The sequence below is a fragment of the Anser cygnoides genome, chromosome Z (genome assembly GCF_040182565.1).
Source record: "Anser cygnoides isolate HZ-2024a breed goose chromosome Z, Taihu_goose_T2T_genome, whole genome shotgun sequence".
In the NCBI taxonomy this organism is placed as follows: Eukaryota; Metazoa; Chordata; class Aves; order Anseriformes; family Anatidae; genus Anser; species Anser cygnoides.
In genome coordinates, this window is record NC_089912.1 from 803,534 (window position 1) to 820,722 (window position 17,189).

At 53.5% G+C, this 17,189-nt stretch overlaps 1 protein-coding gene across 1 annotated transcript; it reads right to left on the minus strand.

The window, feature by feature from the left end:
• Positions 1-5,253: 5,253 nt before the first annotated feature.
• Positions 5,254-9,348, minus strand: LOC136789158 (E3 ubiquitin-protein ligase Topors-like). The gene is made up of 2 exons (XM_066989134.1): positions 7,321-9,348; positions 5,254-7,187 (listed from the first exon to the last, which is right to left on the minus strand). The coding sequence occupies exon 2, from the start codon at positions 7,098-7,100 to the stop codon at positions 6,069-6,071; it is 1,032 nt and encodes a 343-aa protein (XP_066845235.1). The 5' UTR covers positions 7,101-7,187; positions 7,321-9,348; the 3' UTR covers positions 5,254-6,068.
• Between the last annotated feature and the right edge of the window lie 7,841 nt (positions 9,349-17,189).

Consider the following 17,189-nt stretch of genomic DNA (forward strand, 5'->3'; position numbering starts at 1 on the left):
GGCTACAATGTTGTTAATGACAGGAAAAGAGGGGATGGTTTTCAGCTAAGAGAGGGGAGATTTAGAGTAGAGGTTAGGAGGAAATTCTTCACTCAGAGCGTGGTGAGGCACTGGACCAGGTTGCCCAGAGAGGTTGTGGATGTCCCAACCTGCAGGTGCTCCAGGCCAGGTTGCGTGAGGCCGTGGCCAACCAGATCTAGTGGGTGGCATCCCTGGCCATGGCAGGGGGAAGGGAACTAGATGGTCTTTAAGGTCCCTTCCAACCTGAGCCACTCTACATTTCTGTGATGGTATGATTCTGTGATGCTATGAAGAAGACCAAGACACTGTCTGTGGCAGAGTCACAACTTTTTATTTTTACAACAACCAAGCGTGGCCTGCTAAAGGCGCCGGGGCCTCTTGCAGGGCTGGGGAGAGTCCGGGTTGCTGTCGGCCCTCCTCTTCGGGGGTCGCCGGGGCCCCCCAGGTGAGCTGTCCCTGCCCCGGCCAGGAGGAGAGGGCCTGTGGCTGCAGCCCTGCACCGCGGCCTCTTCTGCTGCCACCTGTCCTGGCTCTGTGAAAGGCTCCTCCTGCTCCCTGGGGATAGGTGCAGTGGGCAGGTGGTCAGGACCCCCACGCAGGGTGGCACTGGAGGTGCTGGGGAGCTCCTCGATGTCAGAACCCTCTGGGCTGCTGGAAGAGAGCAGGATGGTGACAGGAGTGTCCCAGGGGAAGGCAGCAGGGCTGTGGGTGGCTGCAGGACTGTCTTCTGGCTCCCAGGTGTCTTGGGAGCCCTCGAGGTCCACCTCAGGGCCGTTCTGCTGCTGGCTGGCAGGAGGGGGTTCCAGGAGCCCCAGTTCCTCGAGGAACTCATCGCTGCACATCTCCACCATGGTGTCAACGAGCTGCTGCACAAAGCTCACCGTGTGGCCCTGCAGCAACGGCTGCAGCTCCCGGCCCAAGGCCTGCTCATCTAGCCCGCAGCGGCAGAGCCAAGCGATGATGCTGGCCTCCAGCATGTCCTGATCCCACCAGGCAGCCCCGAACAACTCCCTGGCTTGCTGGCGCACCCAGGGCCGCAGCGGACCGAGGATTTCCAGGTGTTCCCTGAAGAGGGCTGCCCATTCCTCAGGCAGGAGGCCGCTCACGGCAGTCTGGGGCACCAGCTCTGCAGACCCCTGATCATCCTGGGGGCTGTCATCTTGGGCCTCTGCGCGGCGGGCAACCTGGACCTCCAGAAAGTCGTCTTCCGACCAGATGGAGTATCGGATGGAGGTGATGTCCTGCCTGCAGAGGGGGCAGGTGGTGCTTCTCTTGGCCCAGCGCATGATGCAGCCGAAGCAGAAGTGGTGCTGACAGGGGCTGAGGTAGCTGGGCTCCTTTGGGATCTCCTGGCACACAGGGCTCGCTGCAGCGGGCTGGGGAGAGCTGCAGATGGAGAGCGCTTCCCCTCGCTGCCGCCGCTGCGACAGGTGCTGCAGGCTGCAAGAAGGAGAGAGGCCAGGGTCAGTGGCTGTGCTGGGGCGGGCAGTGGCAGTGCCCTGGCCCCTCAGCTGGAAACCCCCCAGCCCCAGCCTTGGGGCACGTGTCCCCACACAGCTCACCTGCGCTGCTGCAAGTGCTCCTCACAGGGCCCCGGCTGCCTGAGCCAGGCAGGGCCGGGGAAACACAGGCACTGCCTGCGGGGACGGGCACTGAGAACAGCTGCCGACGGCCCCACAGCACAGCTCCAACAAATCCTTGCTCGGCGCTCCAAGCCTCGCACAAACGCTCAGCGGGAGTCCAGGCACGAGCCAGGCTGGGGCGGGCTCTGCCTGCGCCCCAATACGAGCAGCGAGGGCCGTGAAGTCACAGTCCGTTGCTGGCTGACCTCAGAGACCATGGCTCTGGGTGACCTCAGAGCCCATGGCTCTGGGTGACCCCCACAAACCAAAGCACGTGTCTGAGAGCATTGCCCAGACGTTTTGTGAACTCCAGCAGGCTTGCTGCCCTGACCACTTCACTGGGAGGCCTGGTTCAGTGGCCAAGCCCCGTGTCAGTGAAAAATCTTGTCCTCACCTCCAGGCGGACCCTCCCCTGTCACAGCTCCATGCCATTCCCTCGAGTTTTGTCACCGTCCGCAGAGAGCAGAGCTTAGCGCCGGGCCCTCCGCTCCCCTCGTGAGGAAGCTGCAGGCCGCCATCAGGCCTCTCCTCAGTCTCCTGATCCTGATTTATAATCATAAAATAATAATAATAATAAAGAGAAAATCATAATCATGTTCATAAGAAGAACAGGAATAAAAGAATAGGGAAGGTGAGTGAGGCAAAGTGCAACCGCTGACCAGCTACTGACAGATGTCCATCCCATCCCCAAGTAGCAGCCCTCATACCAGCCTGGCCTAGCAGTTCCTAGGAATAATTCAGCACCATGCCCTGTGTTGTGCAATATCCCTTTGGCCTTTTGCACTGTCCCTGCGTGAAGCATTTTGTACACAACAGAAGCAAATCTGCTCCCATCCACTGCATTCTCTGTTGAATGTAGAAGGGCAACATTGCTGACTAATGCTCTCTTGCAGCCCCCAGCCTTATATCTCGATCCTTGTGCATGCTGCATTTAAAAATGAAGGGGAAAACGGAAAAGAAAACGGAAAGGGAGAGGGAAAGGGAGAGGGAAAGGCAGAGAGAGAGGGAGAGGGAGAGGGAGAGGGAGAGGGAGAGGGAAAGGGAAAGGGAGAGGGAGAGGGAGAGGGAGAGGGAGAGGGAGAGGGAGAGGGAGAGGGAGAGGGAGAGGGAGAGGGAGAGGGAGAGGGAGAGGGAAAGGGGAAGGGAAAGGGGAAGGGAAAGGGAGAGGGGAAGGGAAAGGGAAAGGGAAAGGGAAAGGGAAAGGGAAAGGGAAAGGGAGAGGGAGAGGGAGAGGGAGAGGGAGAGGGAAAGGGGAAGGGGAAGGGAAAGGGAAAGGGAGAGGGGAAGGGAAAGGGAGAGGGGAAGGGAAAGGGAGAGGGAGAAGGAGAGGGAGAGGGAGAGGGAGAGGGAGAGGGAGAGGGAGAGGGAGAGGGAGAGGGAGAAGTAGAGGGAAAGAGAAAGGGAGAGGGGAAGGGAAAGGGAAAGGGAAGGGGAAGGGGAAGGGAAAGGGAAAGGGAAAGGGAAAGGGAAAGGGAAAGGGAAAGGGAAAGGGAAAGGGAAAGGGAAAGGGAAAGGGAAAGGGAAAGGGAAAGGGAAACGGAAACGGAAAGGGAAAGGGAAAGCGAAAGGGAAAGGGGAAGGGAAAGGGAAAGGGAAAGGGAAAGGGAGAGGGGAAGGGAGAGGGAAAGGGAGAGGGGAAGGGAAAGGGAAAGGGAAAGGGGAAGGGGAAGGGGAAGGGGAAGGGAAAGGGAAAGCGGAAGGGAAAGGAAAAGGAAAAGGAAAAGGGAAAGGGAAACGGAAGGGAAAGCGAAAGGGAAAGCGAAAGCGAGAGGGGAAGGGAAAGGGAGAGGGGAAGGGAAAGGGAAAGGGAGAGTGAAAAAGAAAGAGAAAGGGGAAGGGAAAGGGAAAGGGAAAGGGAAAGGGAGAGGGAGAGGGAAAGGGAAAGGGAGAGGGAGAGGGAGAGGGAGAGGGAGAGGGAGAGGGAGAGGGAGAGGGAGAGGGAGAGGGAGAGGGAGAGGGGAAGGGGAAGGGAAAGGGGAAGGGGAAGGGGAAGGGGAAGGGGAAGGGGAAGGGGAAGGGAAAGGGAGAGGGAAAGGGAAAGGGAAAGGGTAAGGGAAAGGGAAAGGGAAAGGGAAAGGGAAAGGGAGAGGGAGAGGGAAAGGGAAAGGGAGAGGGAGAGGGAGAGGGAGAGGGAGAGGGAGAGGGAGAGGGAGAGGGAGAGGGAGAGGGAGAGGGAGAGGGAGAGGGAGAGGGAGAGGGGAAGGGGAAGGGGAAGGGAAAGGGAGAGGGAGAGGGAGAGGGAGAGGGAGAGGGAGAGGGAGAGGGAAAAGTAGAGGGAAAGAGAAAGGGAGAGGGGAAGGGAAAGGGAACGGGGAAGGGGAAGGGGAAGGGGAAGGAGAAGGGGAAGGGGAAGGGAAAGGGGAAGGGGAAGGGAAAGGGAAAGGGAAAGGGAAAGGGAAAGGGAAAGGGAAAGGGAAAGGGAAAGGGAAAGGGAAAGGGAAAGGGAAAGGGAAAGGGAAAGGGAAAGGGAAAGGGAAAGGGAAAGGGAAAGGGAAAGGGAAAGGGAAAGGGAAAGGGAAAGGGAGACGGAGAAGAAAAGGGAAAGGGAAAGGGAAATGGAAAGGGAAAGGGAAAGGGAAAGGGAAAGGGAAAGGGAAAGGGAGAGGGAGAGGGAGAGGGAGAGGGAGAGGGAGAAGTAGAGGGAAAGAGAAAGGGAGAGGGGAAGGGAAAGGGAACGGGGAAGGGGAAGGGGAAGGGGAAGGTGAAGGAGAAGGGGAAGGGGAAGGGAAAGGGGAAGGAGAAGGGGAAGGGGAAGGGAAAGCGGAAGGGGAAGGGAAAGGGAAAGGGAAAGGGAAAGGGAGAGGGAGAGGGAGAGGGAGAGGGAGAGGGAAAGGGAAAGGGAAAGGGAAAGGGAAAGGGAAAGGGAAAGGGAAAGGGAAAGGGAAAGGGAAAGGGAAAGGGAAAGGGAAAGGGAAAGGGAAAGGGAGACGGAGAGGAAAAGGGAAAGGGAAAGGGAAAGGGAAAGGGAAAGGGAAAGGGAAAGGGAAAGGGAAAGGGAAAGGGAAAGGGAAAGGAAAAGGGAAAGGGAAAGGGGAAGGGGAAGGGGAAGGGGAAGGGATAGCGGAAAGGAAAGGAGAGGGAAAGGGAAAGGGAAAGGGAAAGGGAAAGGGAAAGGGAAAGGGAAAGGGAAAGGGAAAGGGAAAGGGAAAGGGAGACGGAGAGGAAAAGGGAAAGGGAAAGGGAAAGGGAAAGGGAAAGGGAAAGGGAAAGGGAAAGGGAAAGGGAAAGGGAAAGGGAAAGGGAAAGGGAAAGGGAAAGGGAAAGGGAAAGGAAAAGGGAAAGGGAAAGGGGAAGGGGAAGGGGAAGGGGAAGGGATAGCGGAAAGGAAAGGAGAGGGAAAGGGAAAGGGAAAGGGAAAGGGAAAGGGAAAGGGAAAGGGAAAGGGAAAGGGAAAGGGAAAGGGAAAGGGAAAGGGAAAGGGAAAGGGAAAGGGAAAGGGAAAGGGAAAGGGAAAGGGAAAGGGAAAGGGAAAAGCAAGAGCTGAGTGGTGAACAGCCAGCATGGCTTCACTAAAGGTTTGCCTTGACTGACAAACCTGGTGGCCTTCTACAGGGGGCCCACAGCATTGGTGCGTAGGGGAAGAGCAACTGACATCATCTACCTGGACTTGTGCAAAGCCTTTGGCACTGGCCTGCACCATATCCTTGTCTCCAAGTTAGAGAGACAGGGATTTGATGGATGGAGCACTCGGTGGGTAAGGAATTGGCTGGATGTCCACACTCAAAGAGTTGTGGTCAATGGCTCAGGGTCTCGGGGGAGGCCAGTGAGGAGTGGTGTTCCTGAGGGGTCGCTCTAGGGACCGGTGCTGTTTAACATCTTTGTCGCTGACATGATCAGTGGGATTGAGTGCCCCCTCAGCAAGCTTGCAGACACCAAGCTGTGTGGTGCTGTCAGCATGCTGAAGGGAAGGGATGCCATCCAGGAGCACTTTGAAAAGCTGGGGAGGTGGGCTTGTGTGAATCTGCTGAGGTTCAACAAGGCCAAACGGAAGGCCCTGCATCTGAATTAGAGCAATCCAAAGCACAAATACAGGCTGGGCAGGGAATGGATTGAGAGCAGCCCTGAGCAGAGGGTTCTGGGGGTGCTGGTTGCTGAGAAGCTCGACATGAGCTGGCAAGGTGTGCTTGCAGCTCAGAAAGCCACTCGTAGCCTGGGCTGCACCGACAGCGTCGTGGCCAGCAGGGCGAGGGAGGGGATTGTTCCCCTCTGCTCTGCTCTCGTGAGACCCCACCTGGGGCATTAATCACCCATGACCAAAGGGACAGTGGGGGCCAGCAGGGCACGGGGATGGCACCAGGAAAAGGGAGGGAAGGCAGCAGCATGCACGGGGCTGTGCCAGCTCTGGTTTGAATCACACCGAGACTTTTTCTATGCTATATTTAATCTGTTTTATTGTTTTTTATTTCACCACCCGCAGGAGCCCTGCTAGAGGCGCCGGGGGGGCGGCCTCTTGCAGGGCTGGGGAGAGTCTTGGGCACTGCCTGCCCGGGTGCGCTTCCTGGGGCGCCGGGACCCCCGAGTCGAGCGGTGAGGAGTGGAGGGTCTGCGCCTGCAGCCCCGGGCAGAGGGACCTGCTGCTGCCTCCTGCCCCAGCTCTTCACGGGGCTCTTCCTGCTCCCTGGGGCTGTCTGCAGCTGGGACTTCGCCAGGACCCCCACGCTGGAAAGCGCTGGATGTGCCGGGGATCTCGTCCGTGTCAGGGTCTGCAGAGCTGCTGGAGGGCGCGGGGCTGGTCCTGAAGGCTCCCTGCGCTGGAGCAGCGTGCCCAGAAGCAGCTGCAGGTCTGGCCTCCTGCGCCCTGGCAGGGCGGCTGCTCTCGAGGCCCAGCAGCCTCCGTGCGTCCTCGCCGCAGAGAGCCACGATGGTGCCGACGAGCCCGTCGATGAGCGGCACGGTGAGGGGCCCCAAGGCGGGCTGTGTGTGCTGAATGATGGCGTCCCTGTCCAGCCCCATCACACACAGGGAGTGCAGGAGGAAGCTCTCTGCAGCTCTCGCCTGCCACCAGCGTGTCCCATAGATGGCTGAGAGCTGGCGGCGAAGCCAGGGCAGCACAGGGTCGAGGATGTCCCTGCGCTCCCTGAACAGCACGGCCCAGTCCTCGGGCAGGAGGCCGCCCACAGCAGCGCGGGGATCGGGCTCCGCATCCCTCTCCTCGGCTGGCACAGAGGACGCAGCCGGCGCTGCAGGGCTGTGGGGGGCGGTGGCGCTGCCTGCCTGGAAGCCAACAGGTACGGGCACTGCGGGAGGGGAGACGATGCATTCCAGGTAGTCTTCGTCTCCCCGCACGGAAACCTTGATGGTCCTCATGCCCGTCCTGCAGAGTGGGCAGCTCGCCTTCAGTTTTGCCCAGCGCTGGATGCAGCCCAGGCAGAACCGGTGGTTACACGGTGTCGCGTAGGCCACGTCCTTTCGCCCCTCCCGGCACACGGGACACGTCCACGCCTCCTCTGTGGCCATGGTCTTCTCGTTAAGGTGCGCTGGGGAGAGCTGATGCTGATGAGCTGCTCCCCTGCACCGGCACTGCAGCAGCGGGTATCGCGCACGCTGCGAGGAAGAGAGAAGGTCACTGGCTGTGCCCCGGCCCCTCAGCAGGAACCCCCCCGGCCCCAGCCCCACGGCTGGGTGGTCCCACGTCCCCCGCGGGCCGCCCCGGGGCACGTGTCCCCACACAGCTCACCTGCGCTGCTGCAAGTGCTCCTCACAGGGCCCCGGCTGCCTGAGCCAGGCAGGGCCGGGGAAACACAGGCACTGCCTGCGGGGACGGGCACTGAGAACAGCTGCCGACGGCCCCACAGCACAGCTCCAACAAATCCTTGCTCGGCGCTCCAAGCCTCGCACAAACGCTCAGCGGGAGTCCAGGCACGAGCCAGGCTGGGGCGGGCTCTGCCTGCGCCCCAATATGAGCAGCGAGGGCCGTGAAGTCACAGTCCGTTGCTGGCTGACCTCAGAGCCCATGGCTCTGGGTGACCTCAGAGCCCATGGCTCTGGGTGACCCCCACAAACCAAAGCACGTGTCTGAGAGCATTGCCCAGACGTTTTGTGAACTCCAGCAGGCTTGCTGCCCTGACCACTTCACTGGGAGGCCTGGTTCAGTGGCCAAGCCCCGTGTCAGTGAAAAATCTTGTCCTCACCTCCAGGCGGACCCTCCCCTGTCACAGCTCCATGCCATTCCCTCGAGTTTTGTCACCGTCCCCAGAGAGCAGAGCTTAGCGCCGGGCCCTCCGCTCCCCTCGTGAGGAAGCTGCAGGCCGCCATCAGGCCTCTCCTCAGTCTCCTGCAGGCTGAACAAACGCAGGCACCTCAGCCGCTCCTCATCTGTCCTGCCCTCCAGATCCCTCACCACTTTGAAGCGCTCCTTTGGATGCTCTCTCTCGAAGAGTTTTACGGCCTTCTGATAGTGCCGTGCCCAAAAGTGCACACAGGACTCGAGCTGATGCTGAAAGAGCGCAGAGCAGAGCACAGCAATCCCTGCCCGCGACCGCCTAGCCATGCTGTGCTGGAGGCACCCCACGATGCCGTTGCCCCTCCTGCCTGCCAGGGCCCATGGCTGACTCACGTTCAACTTGCCGTCGACCAAAAGCCCCAGAGCCCTCTCTGCAGGGCTGCGCTCCAGCCTCTCCTCCCCCCAGACTGTCCGGACAGCCAGGGCTGCCCGTTGCCAGGTGCGCAATCCCTCACTCGCTCTCGCTGAACCTCATCTTGTTGGGGATTGCCCAGCTCTCTGGTTTGTCAGGATCTCTCTGCAAGGCCTTCCTCCCCTCCATCGAGTCAGACGCTCCTCCCAATTTAGCATCGTGTCTAAACGGACTCAAGACACCCTCGAGTCCTGCGTGCAAGTCACTTAGGACAACATTGAAGAGAACTGGCCCTAAAATGGAGGCCTGCGGAAGCCCCCTAGCGACTGGCCGCCAGCCCGATGCAACCCCATTTACGATAACCCTTGGAGCCCGACCCGTCAGCCGCTTGTTCACCCATGGCATTATGCATTGCTCTAGCTGTGTGCTGCTCAATTTGTCCAGAAGGAGACAGTGAGAAACAGTATTGAAGCTGTGCTGAAATCCAAACAGGTGCCATCAGCTGGCTTCCCTTGGCCAACTAGACGGTTGACCACTTCCGAAAAGGAAATCAAGTGCGTTAAGCAGCACTTTCCCCTCGTGAACGCCTCCTGACTGAGTGCACCCTCAGCACGCTTGCAGACTCCAAGCTGTGTGGTGCTGTCAACATGCTGGAGGGGAAGGATGCCCTGGGCTGCACTAACAGCAGCGTGGCCATCAGGGGAAGGGCAGGCGAGGGCCATTGTCCCCCTGTGCTCTGCTCTCCCAAGGCCCCATGTGGAGCCCTGTGTTCAGCCCTGGTGCCCCCAGTATAAGATAGCGTGGACCTTTTGGATCGAGTCTAGAGGAGGCCACAGGGATGACGAGATAGCTGGGCCTTCTCTCCTATGAAGACAGGCTGAGGGAGTTGGGGTTGTTCAGCCTGGAGAAGAGAAGCCTCTGGGCAGACCTTATAGTTTAGGAAGAAATCTAGTGGGAAGTGTCTCTGCCCATGGTGGGGCGGGTGGTTGAATTAGGTAGGATTTAAGGTCCCTTCCAACCCAAGCCATTTTGGGATTCTATGACATGTCATCTCATTGGTAAGTGTGATCAAGATCCATTAGTTTAAACATTAAATTGAATATACTTTACATTTTCTGCCTTCTCATAAAAGCCACTATTCTGTGTTCACAAGAACTGAAATAATTTTAATTCCTACCTTGCTTTTTTAATTTTAAAATAGCATCAGCAAGGTCTGTGGGACACCAGAACACCCAAATAATTGCCATCTCCCCTGGGTGATTTGTACCACCCACGACATGAGTGTGATGTATTGGATATAAAATTTGAGGAAAGGTTTAGGTTAAGTGGTCGGACTTAAGTGTTTTTCCCCAATGTGTTAGAACTTCGTATTTTTAGAGATGCTGACATCTCCAAGAAAAGCAAACCCTTGGAGATCAAGCAATTTCCCAGACAGCTTATGAAATCTTTGTCTCCAAAGAGCCTTTTTCCCCCAAAAAAAGAAAGCATTGTTTGTGCCTTTTGCAAGGAATTGGCTTCTAGCTGATGAGCTGGTGAATCCAGAGGAGGATACGATCACCTGGGTTGGAAGCGACTGCAGAGATTTCTGCTTGAACCTCCTGCTCAAAGCAGGACCCAGTGTCTGATGGCTTTATCCAGTGCCATCTTCAAGCCCTGCCATGGACGAGGCTGCACGCCTTTTCTGGGCAGTCTGTTGGGTCCCTGACCATCCCCTGAGTGAATGCATGCCTGCTGTCTGCCATCATCCCACCGTGCCCTGCCGAGAAGAGCTTGGCTCTGTCTTGCTGCCCTCCTTGTAGGTGTGAAAAGGCTGCCATGGGGTTCCTCTGCAGACTGAACAAACATCTTTCCCTCAGCCCCTCCTCACTGAGCAAGGGCCCCAGCCCCTGAGCAGACTGGAGGCCACGCACGGAGCTTTCTTCCATTTGATGTCTTTCCTGCAGGGGGCCAAAACCTAGATGCAGCGTTGTAGATGTCCAACAAGAGCTGAACAGAGGGCTCAGCCCCCTGGTCTGGTTTAGAAAATTCAGCCCATGGTAGTGTTGGGCATCTTTTGTGCCAGAAGACACCTCTGGCTTACATTCAGTGTGCTGTCTGTCAGCACCTCTCTGTCCAGAATGAGGAGGAAATGCAAGACCCCATAAATTGCCTCCAACAGAAAAGGCTGAATAGGTAGTAAGTAGCAGCATTGAGTTGTTAGTTCTGTTCCCCTGTAAATTCCTCCCGGTGCAGCTAAACAGCTGCTGTTTGGCATCCTGTAGACAACTCCACCATCCACTTGCAGGCTGCCAGCAAATTTCTGTTCACAAAGCCTCCAGTAAGCCAGCGGAGTGCGGAACAGCTGTGTTGGCTGAGGTCTTTGGCTTCCTCTACCTGCTTCTCCTTCAATGACCAAGAGCTTGGTATGTCTGAAAAGTCGAGGAGCATCCTGAAGAGGATTCAAGAACTGTGCTGGTAGGAGGGGACAGGAGATTGTGGAGTCTACAAGGCTGATTTCTGCAGAGTTGAGGCCTCACTGCCTAACACGCACGGGAGCCAGGAGCTGCATCATTGGCCAGTGGAACTTGTTGAGGTGAACAGAGACGAGCAAGTTTTAAAACTCAGTCTGAGTGCAGTGGAAGAGGGAAATCTCACAGGTGTTAAGATGCAGGCTTGCTATTTCTGCTCTGAATTTGTTTTAATTCCGTGTGGCTGCGAGCTGAAAATTGCTTGAAATGGAGACACTTAAGCATGCTTGTGGAATTGAATTTCAAGCGTTACAGATGCTGAAATGTACTGTAATCTCAGCTCAAAGCTGTTGGAAGGCTGCTGCTTCAATCTAAGCTCTACAATTACCTTAAAGGAGGCTCTAGCGAGGTGGGGATTGGTGTCCCCAAGCACCAAGTGATAAGACAAGAGGAAATGACCTCACGTTGTGCTGGGGGAGGCTTGGGTTGGCTATTAGGAAAAATTTCCTCACTGAAAGAGTTGAGAGGTATTGGAACAGGCAGCCCAGGGAAGTGGTTGAGTCACCACCCCAGAGGCATTCAAAAACCATGTAGATGAGGTGCTTGGTGACATGGTTTAATGGTGGGCTTGGCAGTGCGAGGTGAAAGGGTGGACCAGATATCTTAGAGGTCTTTCCCAACCCAAATGACTCTACGGTCCTATGACTGGAAGCAGGATCGCAGTGCTTGCACACAGCGTTTCTTTCCCTGGAATGCTCCACATCTCTTCACTTGGGAATACGTAGGTCAACCAAGTGTGTGCTATAACTCCTGTAAGAAGAAAATATTTCTGGAGTGATCTTATGCCTCTGGTAGCTCCTGCGAGGTATTTGCCTTCCAGCACTGTCCTCAGTCAAGGAGATGCTACTTCTGTTTTACCTTGTCTCCTGATCTGTAGTAATATATTAAAAGCAAAGTGGATAATGGGGCTTCTTGGATCCACATGCAGATCACGTGTGTTGCTCAACTTGCCTTACTTTCCCAGTAAAGCTGCATTGTGAAATTGCCCACCTAATGATATCACTAACAGAGTCTGTGAAGACATGATTGAAATTCTTCCTCCGTGGAGAGGAACCCATGATGGAGCAAAACACAAATTTTCTTGCGAGCATGTTGGACGTGCTTATGGTTTATCTTATTCCTATGTCTCAGAGAATTGCTCGTTCGGCTAACAATTCGACCTCCTTGAAAGCGTTTGTCCTGTCCGTCTCTCAATTGTTTGCCAATGCCTCCTGCTGGCCAGTGGGTGCCACTGTTTCTCTAGGTAAAGAACAGCTTGCTGCACATGCACTGTCAGTTTTAAGCGGCTCTGGCAAAGACGTGCATGCCTGATATAGCTTTGCATATTTAAGAAGAGATAAAAGTGTAGCTTCCACTCAAGTGAAAAATCTCATCTGCAGACAGGCTTTCGTATGTGAGTTCAGAAACTCTCACCAAGGAGGGCCGAGACGCTGAAGTTGCGTGACTCTGTTTACTTACGGCAATATTTAGCTGTGATGCTAGCTAAAGTACAAAATTTGAAATCATGGATAATTATGGACTCAGCCCGCTGCATATCACAACAGTGTCATGGTCAGATGTGTCTCAGTGAGACAACCTGAAAGCTCCATGCTTTAATGTACTCCATGTTCTTGCAGCAGGGACACCTTGACGAAGACTGCGTGACAGAGCTTTCCGTGTTTCACAACCAGAGCAGGGAGAGTATGTCGGAATTAATATCAGAGGTAAGAAATACACGTTGTTAATTTGTTGTAATTAAGCACACTAATACAGTAAGTAACCTTAGCGTGTTAACAGCCTCATGGTCCCTTATTCTCAGGCATGAGTTTTGCTGTGCTTTTCCAACCTACGGAATCCCCACAGACCTTCAGGATTTATCACTACAGCTCTGAAGCTCAAATTTGCCTTTTCTAATTCGTCCTTTCATTGTGTTCCCTAAGCCTTATTGTTATTTTCTACCGTGCTAATATCCTTACGAATTGCTGAAAGGCAAAATAGCCTCAACCTAAAAATGTCTGGGTGAACAACAGATGTCATGCGCTGGCTTAACTCCTTGCTTTGAAATGTTCCGATAGGGAAGAGAAAATTATCAGTGCATCACTCCGCCAGGCTATAAAATAAGCGTGGGGGAATTGCTTTTCACAGACTTTTAAAGAAGTGACTCTGTTCCTGTCCCATTGGAATATAAATGACAAAAGCTGAGCTGACTACCTGTAGAGGAATTGTTAAAATGTGTTAGGGGTGATATTCTAAGCTGGTAGAACAGTCTTATAAAATGAGGTTGGGTCCGGCCTTAATGTGAATCTGAAAATTGTCCTTTGAATTTTTTTTTATTTTATTCTACTGTGTAGAATGAAGATTTGGGGTAAAATCTTTCCATATAACTGTAGCAGAAACAGACTTTTAAAATATGTATCCTACTTAAAATGGATAAATTTCGGAGTAAACACTGCTTTTTTTCAGTTACAGGAAATCTGAATAATCTACCTACAGGAGGAAATAGTCTGTCCAATTAAGTTTGTGGCATTTACAAAGTCCTTTACTGGAGGACTTCTACTGCCTTATAACTTATACAAGCTAATGGTATTATGCTGCAAACCTTGCAAGCATTTTACTTGCAGTCCTCATAGCAGTTGTGTTGCTGAAAATCACACCAAAAGTTGATTTAAAAAAAAAGTGAGTTTTGTTGAAATACTGGCCGCTCTGAATTAATAGGAGCAGTTGCTTACCACCAGCCGACTGATGCCCAGCCAGTCCCCAGTGCACATCAGCCTCCTCCCACCCTACTTCCTCTGGTTATATTGTTGAGCATGACGTCATATGATATGAACTATCTTTTTGGTTCGTTTGTGTCTTCTGTCCTGGCTGTGCCCCCTCCCTGCTTCTTGTTGCACTCCCAATCAACTTTCTGGCAGGCAGCCTGGAAAGAGGAAAGAACTTGACTCTGTGTAAGCACTACTCAGAAACAACTGAAGCATTGGTGTGTTATCCGCACTATTTCTATTACAAATCCAAACATAGTACCACATGAGCTACTATGGACAAAATTAAATCTATCACAACCAATCCAGCACATACAGGAACAATGGTGGTCTGGCAAACCTTCCTGCCCCTGAGGTGACCATGAGGGAAACGATTTAAAAAACTAGGTGATGAGGTGATTCCTGCACCTGTTTGAGCCTCTCGTATGGGTATAATAAGGGATTGTCCCCAGAATTAGTGATGACAGTGAAAGATAGGCTCCGATTAACTTTTCTAATTGATGCAGAAGCATAAATGTACATGGTTAATGAAGAACAGTATAGTGGAACTGCTCCATTAAAAAGATAACCATTATCCATTGTGGGAATTAATGGAAAGGTAACAATGCATCCTCAAGATAAGGCTGAATTGGAATTAGTTGATGGTCATGAGATACAATCCCTCTTGTTATTTGGGGAAAAAAAATGAATATCCTTAGGATGGATGTTTTCCAAGGACAGTGATGGATAGTTTTGTTTGGGAATGGAAAATTGCTGTCCTGCAGGGATTTGACCTCATGGGTCATTCCCCAATACAACTGAATTTGTTACAAATGATTGAACTGCTGCCCAGCAGCAAAGAAACAAATACCCCACAGTAAAGGATTCCACTAGAGGCATGAAGGCAATGAATTAACAAAATATTTGGCGGAGAGGGGAACTGTTAAAAAAAATCCATTCCCCTTTTAATTCTCCAGTATGGCCTGTTACAAGTAATAAGGACATGGTAGCTTACAGTAAACTACAGAAAGTTGAATGCAGCTACTAAACCATTGACTGCCACAGTATCCAGTCTGTCTGACAAACCTAATCTGCTTAATACAGCAAGATTTAAACAATGGCTGTCGTTGGTGTTAGAGATATCTTTTGGTCACATTACCACGGCAGGAACAAGACAAATTTGCTTTTACTTTGGAAGTAATACAGCATATTTTTGCTCAATTACCCCAGAGGTTTAAGCACAGACCCACACCAGCCCATGCCCAATTGGCTAAGACATTAGAAGAAGTAAGGTTACCTGCTGAAATCACATTAATTCAGTATGTAGATACTGAGTGGGGGCAGTGATGAGCAGCAAACACAGGAAGGAATGGGCTTCCTCATAGACAGGCATGTGCCAGCAGTACTCATATCTGTTACCCACTCTCACAACTGTTTGCAATTGCAGGCAGTTGTGCTGATTGTTGTGCTAAGAAGCTACACATGAATGGCCAGGGGTATATTCCAAAAATAGAGTCCCTACTAATATCAACAAAATTTTCAAATTCACCTTTCCAACCGAATGACACAAGCACAACACTAGTACTACATAAAGTACGAATGAGAATTTTGAGTACAATGAGACCTGTACAGGCTGGAGAGCTGGGCAGGAAGTAACCAAATGAGGTTTAACAAGTGCAAGCGTAGAGTCCTGCACCTGGGAAGGAACAACCGCACGTATCAGTACAGGCTGGGGGATGACCTGCTGGAGAGGAGCTCTGCGGAGAAGGACCTGGGGGTCCTGGTGGACGACAGGTTGACCGTGAGCCAGCAGTGTGCCCTGGTGGCCAAGAAGGCCCATGGGATCCTGGGGTGCATTAAAAGGAGCATGGCCAGTAGGTAAGGGGAGGTGATCCTCCCCCTCTACTCTGCCCTGGTCAGGCCTCACCTGGAGTACTGTGTCCAGTTCTGGGCTCCCTGGTACAAGAAAGATGGGGATCTCCTGGAAGGAGTCCAACGGATGGCAACAGATGATACAGGGCCTGGAGCATCTTCTCTATGAGGAAAGGCTGAGGGACCTGGGTCTGTTCAGCCTTGAGAGGACTGAGAGGGGATCTTACCAATGTTTACAAATATCTTAAGTGTGGGAAACAGTGGGATTTGGCCACCCTCTTTCCAGTGGTTTGTGGGGATAGGACAAGGGGCAATGGCCACAAAATGGATCACAGGAAGTTCCGCACCAACATGCGAAAGAACTTCTTCACGGTGAGGGTGACGGAGCACTGGAACAGGCTGCCCAGGGAGATTGTTGAGTCTCTTTCTCTGGAGATATTCAAGGCCCGTCTGAATGCCTACCTGGGCAACCTGCTCTAGTGAATCTGCTTTGGCAGGGGGGATTGGACCCGATGATCTCTTGAGGTCCCTTCCAACCCCTACAATTCTGTGACTCTGTGAGAAGAATAAGATCAGGCTACCAGGCTAGCAAGTCTGTATCTGAGGTCTCAAACTGTACCTTCATCCTAATGTTGGTAATGCTCCTGGGGAGAGGTTAACAGCACCAACACCCAGGACCTTTTTTACCACTTTCAGTTCTTATTGCAGAGATATCTGACCCTGTTGTCCTTTAGTGGAAATCTGCTCTTTTTGCAGGGTGAGAACCTCTTTTGGTAGTTGTTCTGCTCTGACCTCACCTGACTTGGTCATCCTAGAGTTTCCCAGCACTCCTTGGCTGGCTTTGTCCTTCAGCAGTGGTACACATGGACCCAAGAACTCTTTTCTGTAGCCATAGGACTGGTTAGAAACACTTGGAATGGACCAGACCACCGTGATGACAGAGCATATTTTCATTTGAACTCCTTTGCAAGGACTCTTTTAAGGCTGGAGGAATGGGCTGGCAGGAATCTCATGGAGTTGTGGAAAGTCCTGTACCTGGGGAATAAAACCCCCAGGCACCAGGACATGCTATGGGCACCCTGCTGGAGAGCAGCCTGGCAGAAAATGACCTGGGGGTCCTGGTGGACACCACACTGAACATAAGCCAGCAATGTGCCCATGCAGCAAGGAAGGCTGATGGTGTGCTGGGCTGCAATATGATGAGTGTTGCCAGCAGGCTGAGGAAGGTGATCCTTCCTCACTACTTAGCACTGGTGAAGCTGGAGAGCTGGGTCCTGTTTCGGGCTTCCATGTACAAGACAGACGTGAGTGTAGTGGAGAGAGTCCAACCAAGACGATCTCTGCTACTTACCTGAGGAAAGGCTGAGAGTGCCCAGACTGTTCAGCCTGGAGAAGAGGAAGATCAGGGAGATCTATCTCATCAATGCCTATAAATACCTGAATGGAGGGTGAAGTGAAGACAAGAGCCAGGCTCTTCTCAGTGGTGTCCAGGCACAGGTTGTCCAGAGAGGTGGAGGAGTCTCCTCTTTGGAGATCTCCAAAAGTCTCCTGAACACGGTGCCGGGCACCCCACCCTGCTCTGTGTGGCCGTGCTGGGGTGGCTGAAGCTGGTGGCCTCCTGAGGCGCCTCCAGCCTCAGCCTGGCAGGGGTTCTGCGAGACACACGGCCGTAACGTGCGATGGGCTTCCTTTGGGAAATTCTGCTGAGAAACGGAGTTAGTACTCGAAAACACGTGCTCGACCAGCCGCTGCTTTGCCGGCCAATGCCTTTTTTTTTAAGGCAGGGCCCACGCCACAGAAAGCCCCCGCTTTGGGGGCCGGGCCGCCTCGCGGCCCCTCGCGGCCTCCATGGGCGGCGGCGGCGCGCTCCGC

What these genes read in the sequence shown, in the direction of transcription:
- LOC136789158 (XM_066989134.1), bottom strand. Translation starts at nt 7,100, where the DNA reads ATGGCCACAGAGGAGGCGTGGACGTGTCCCGTGTGCCGGGAGGGGCGA.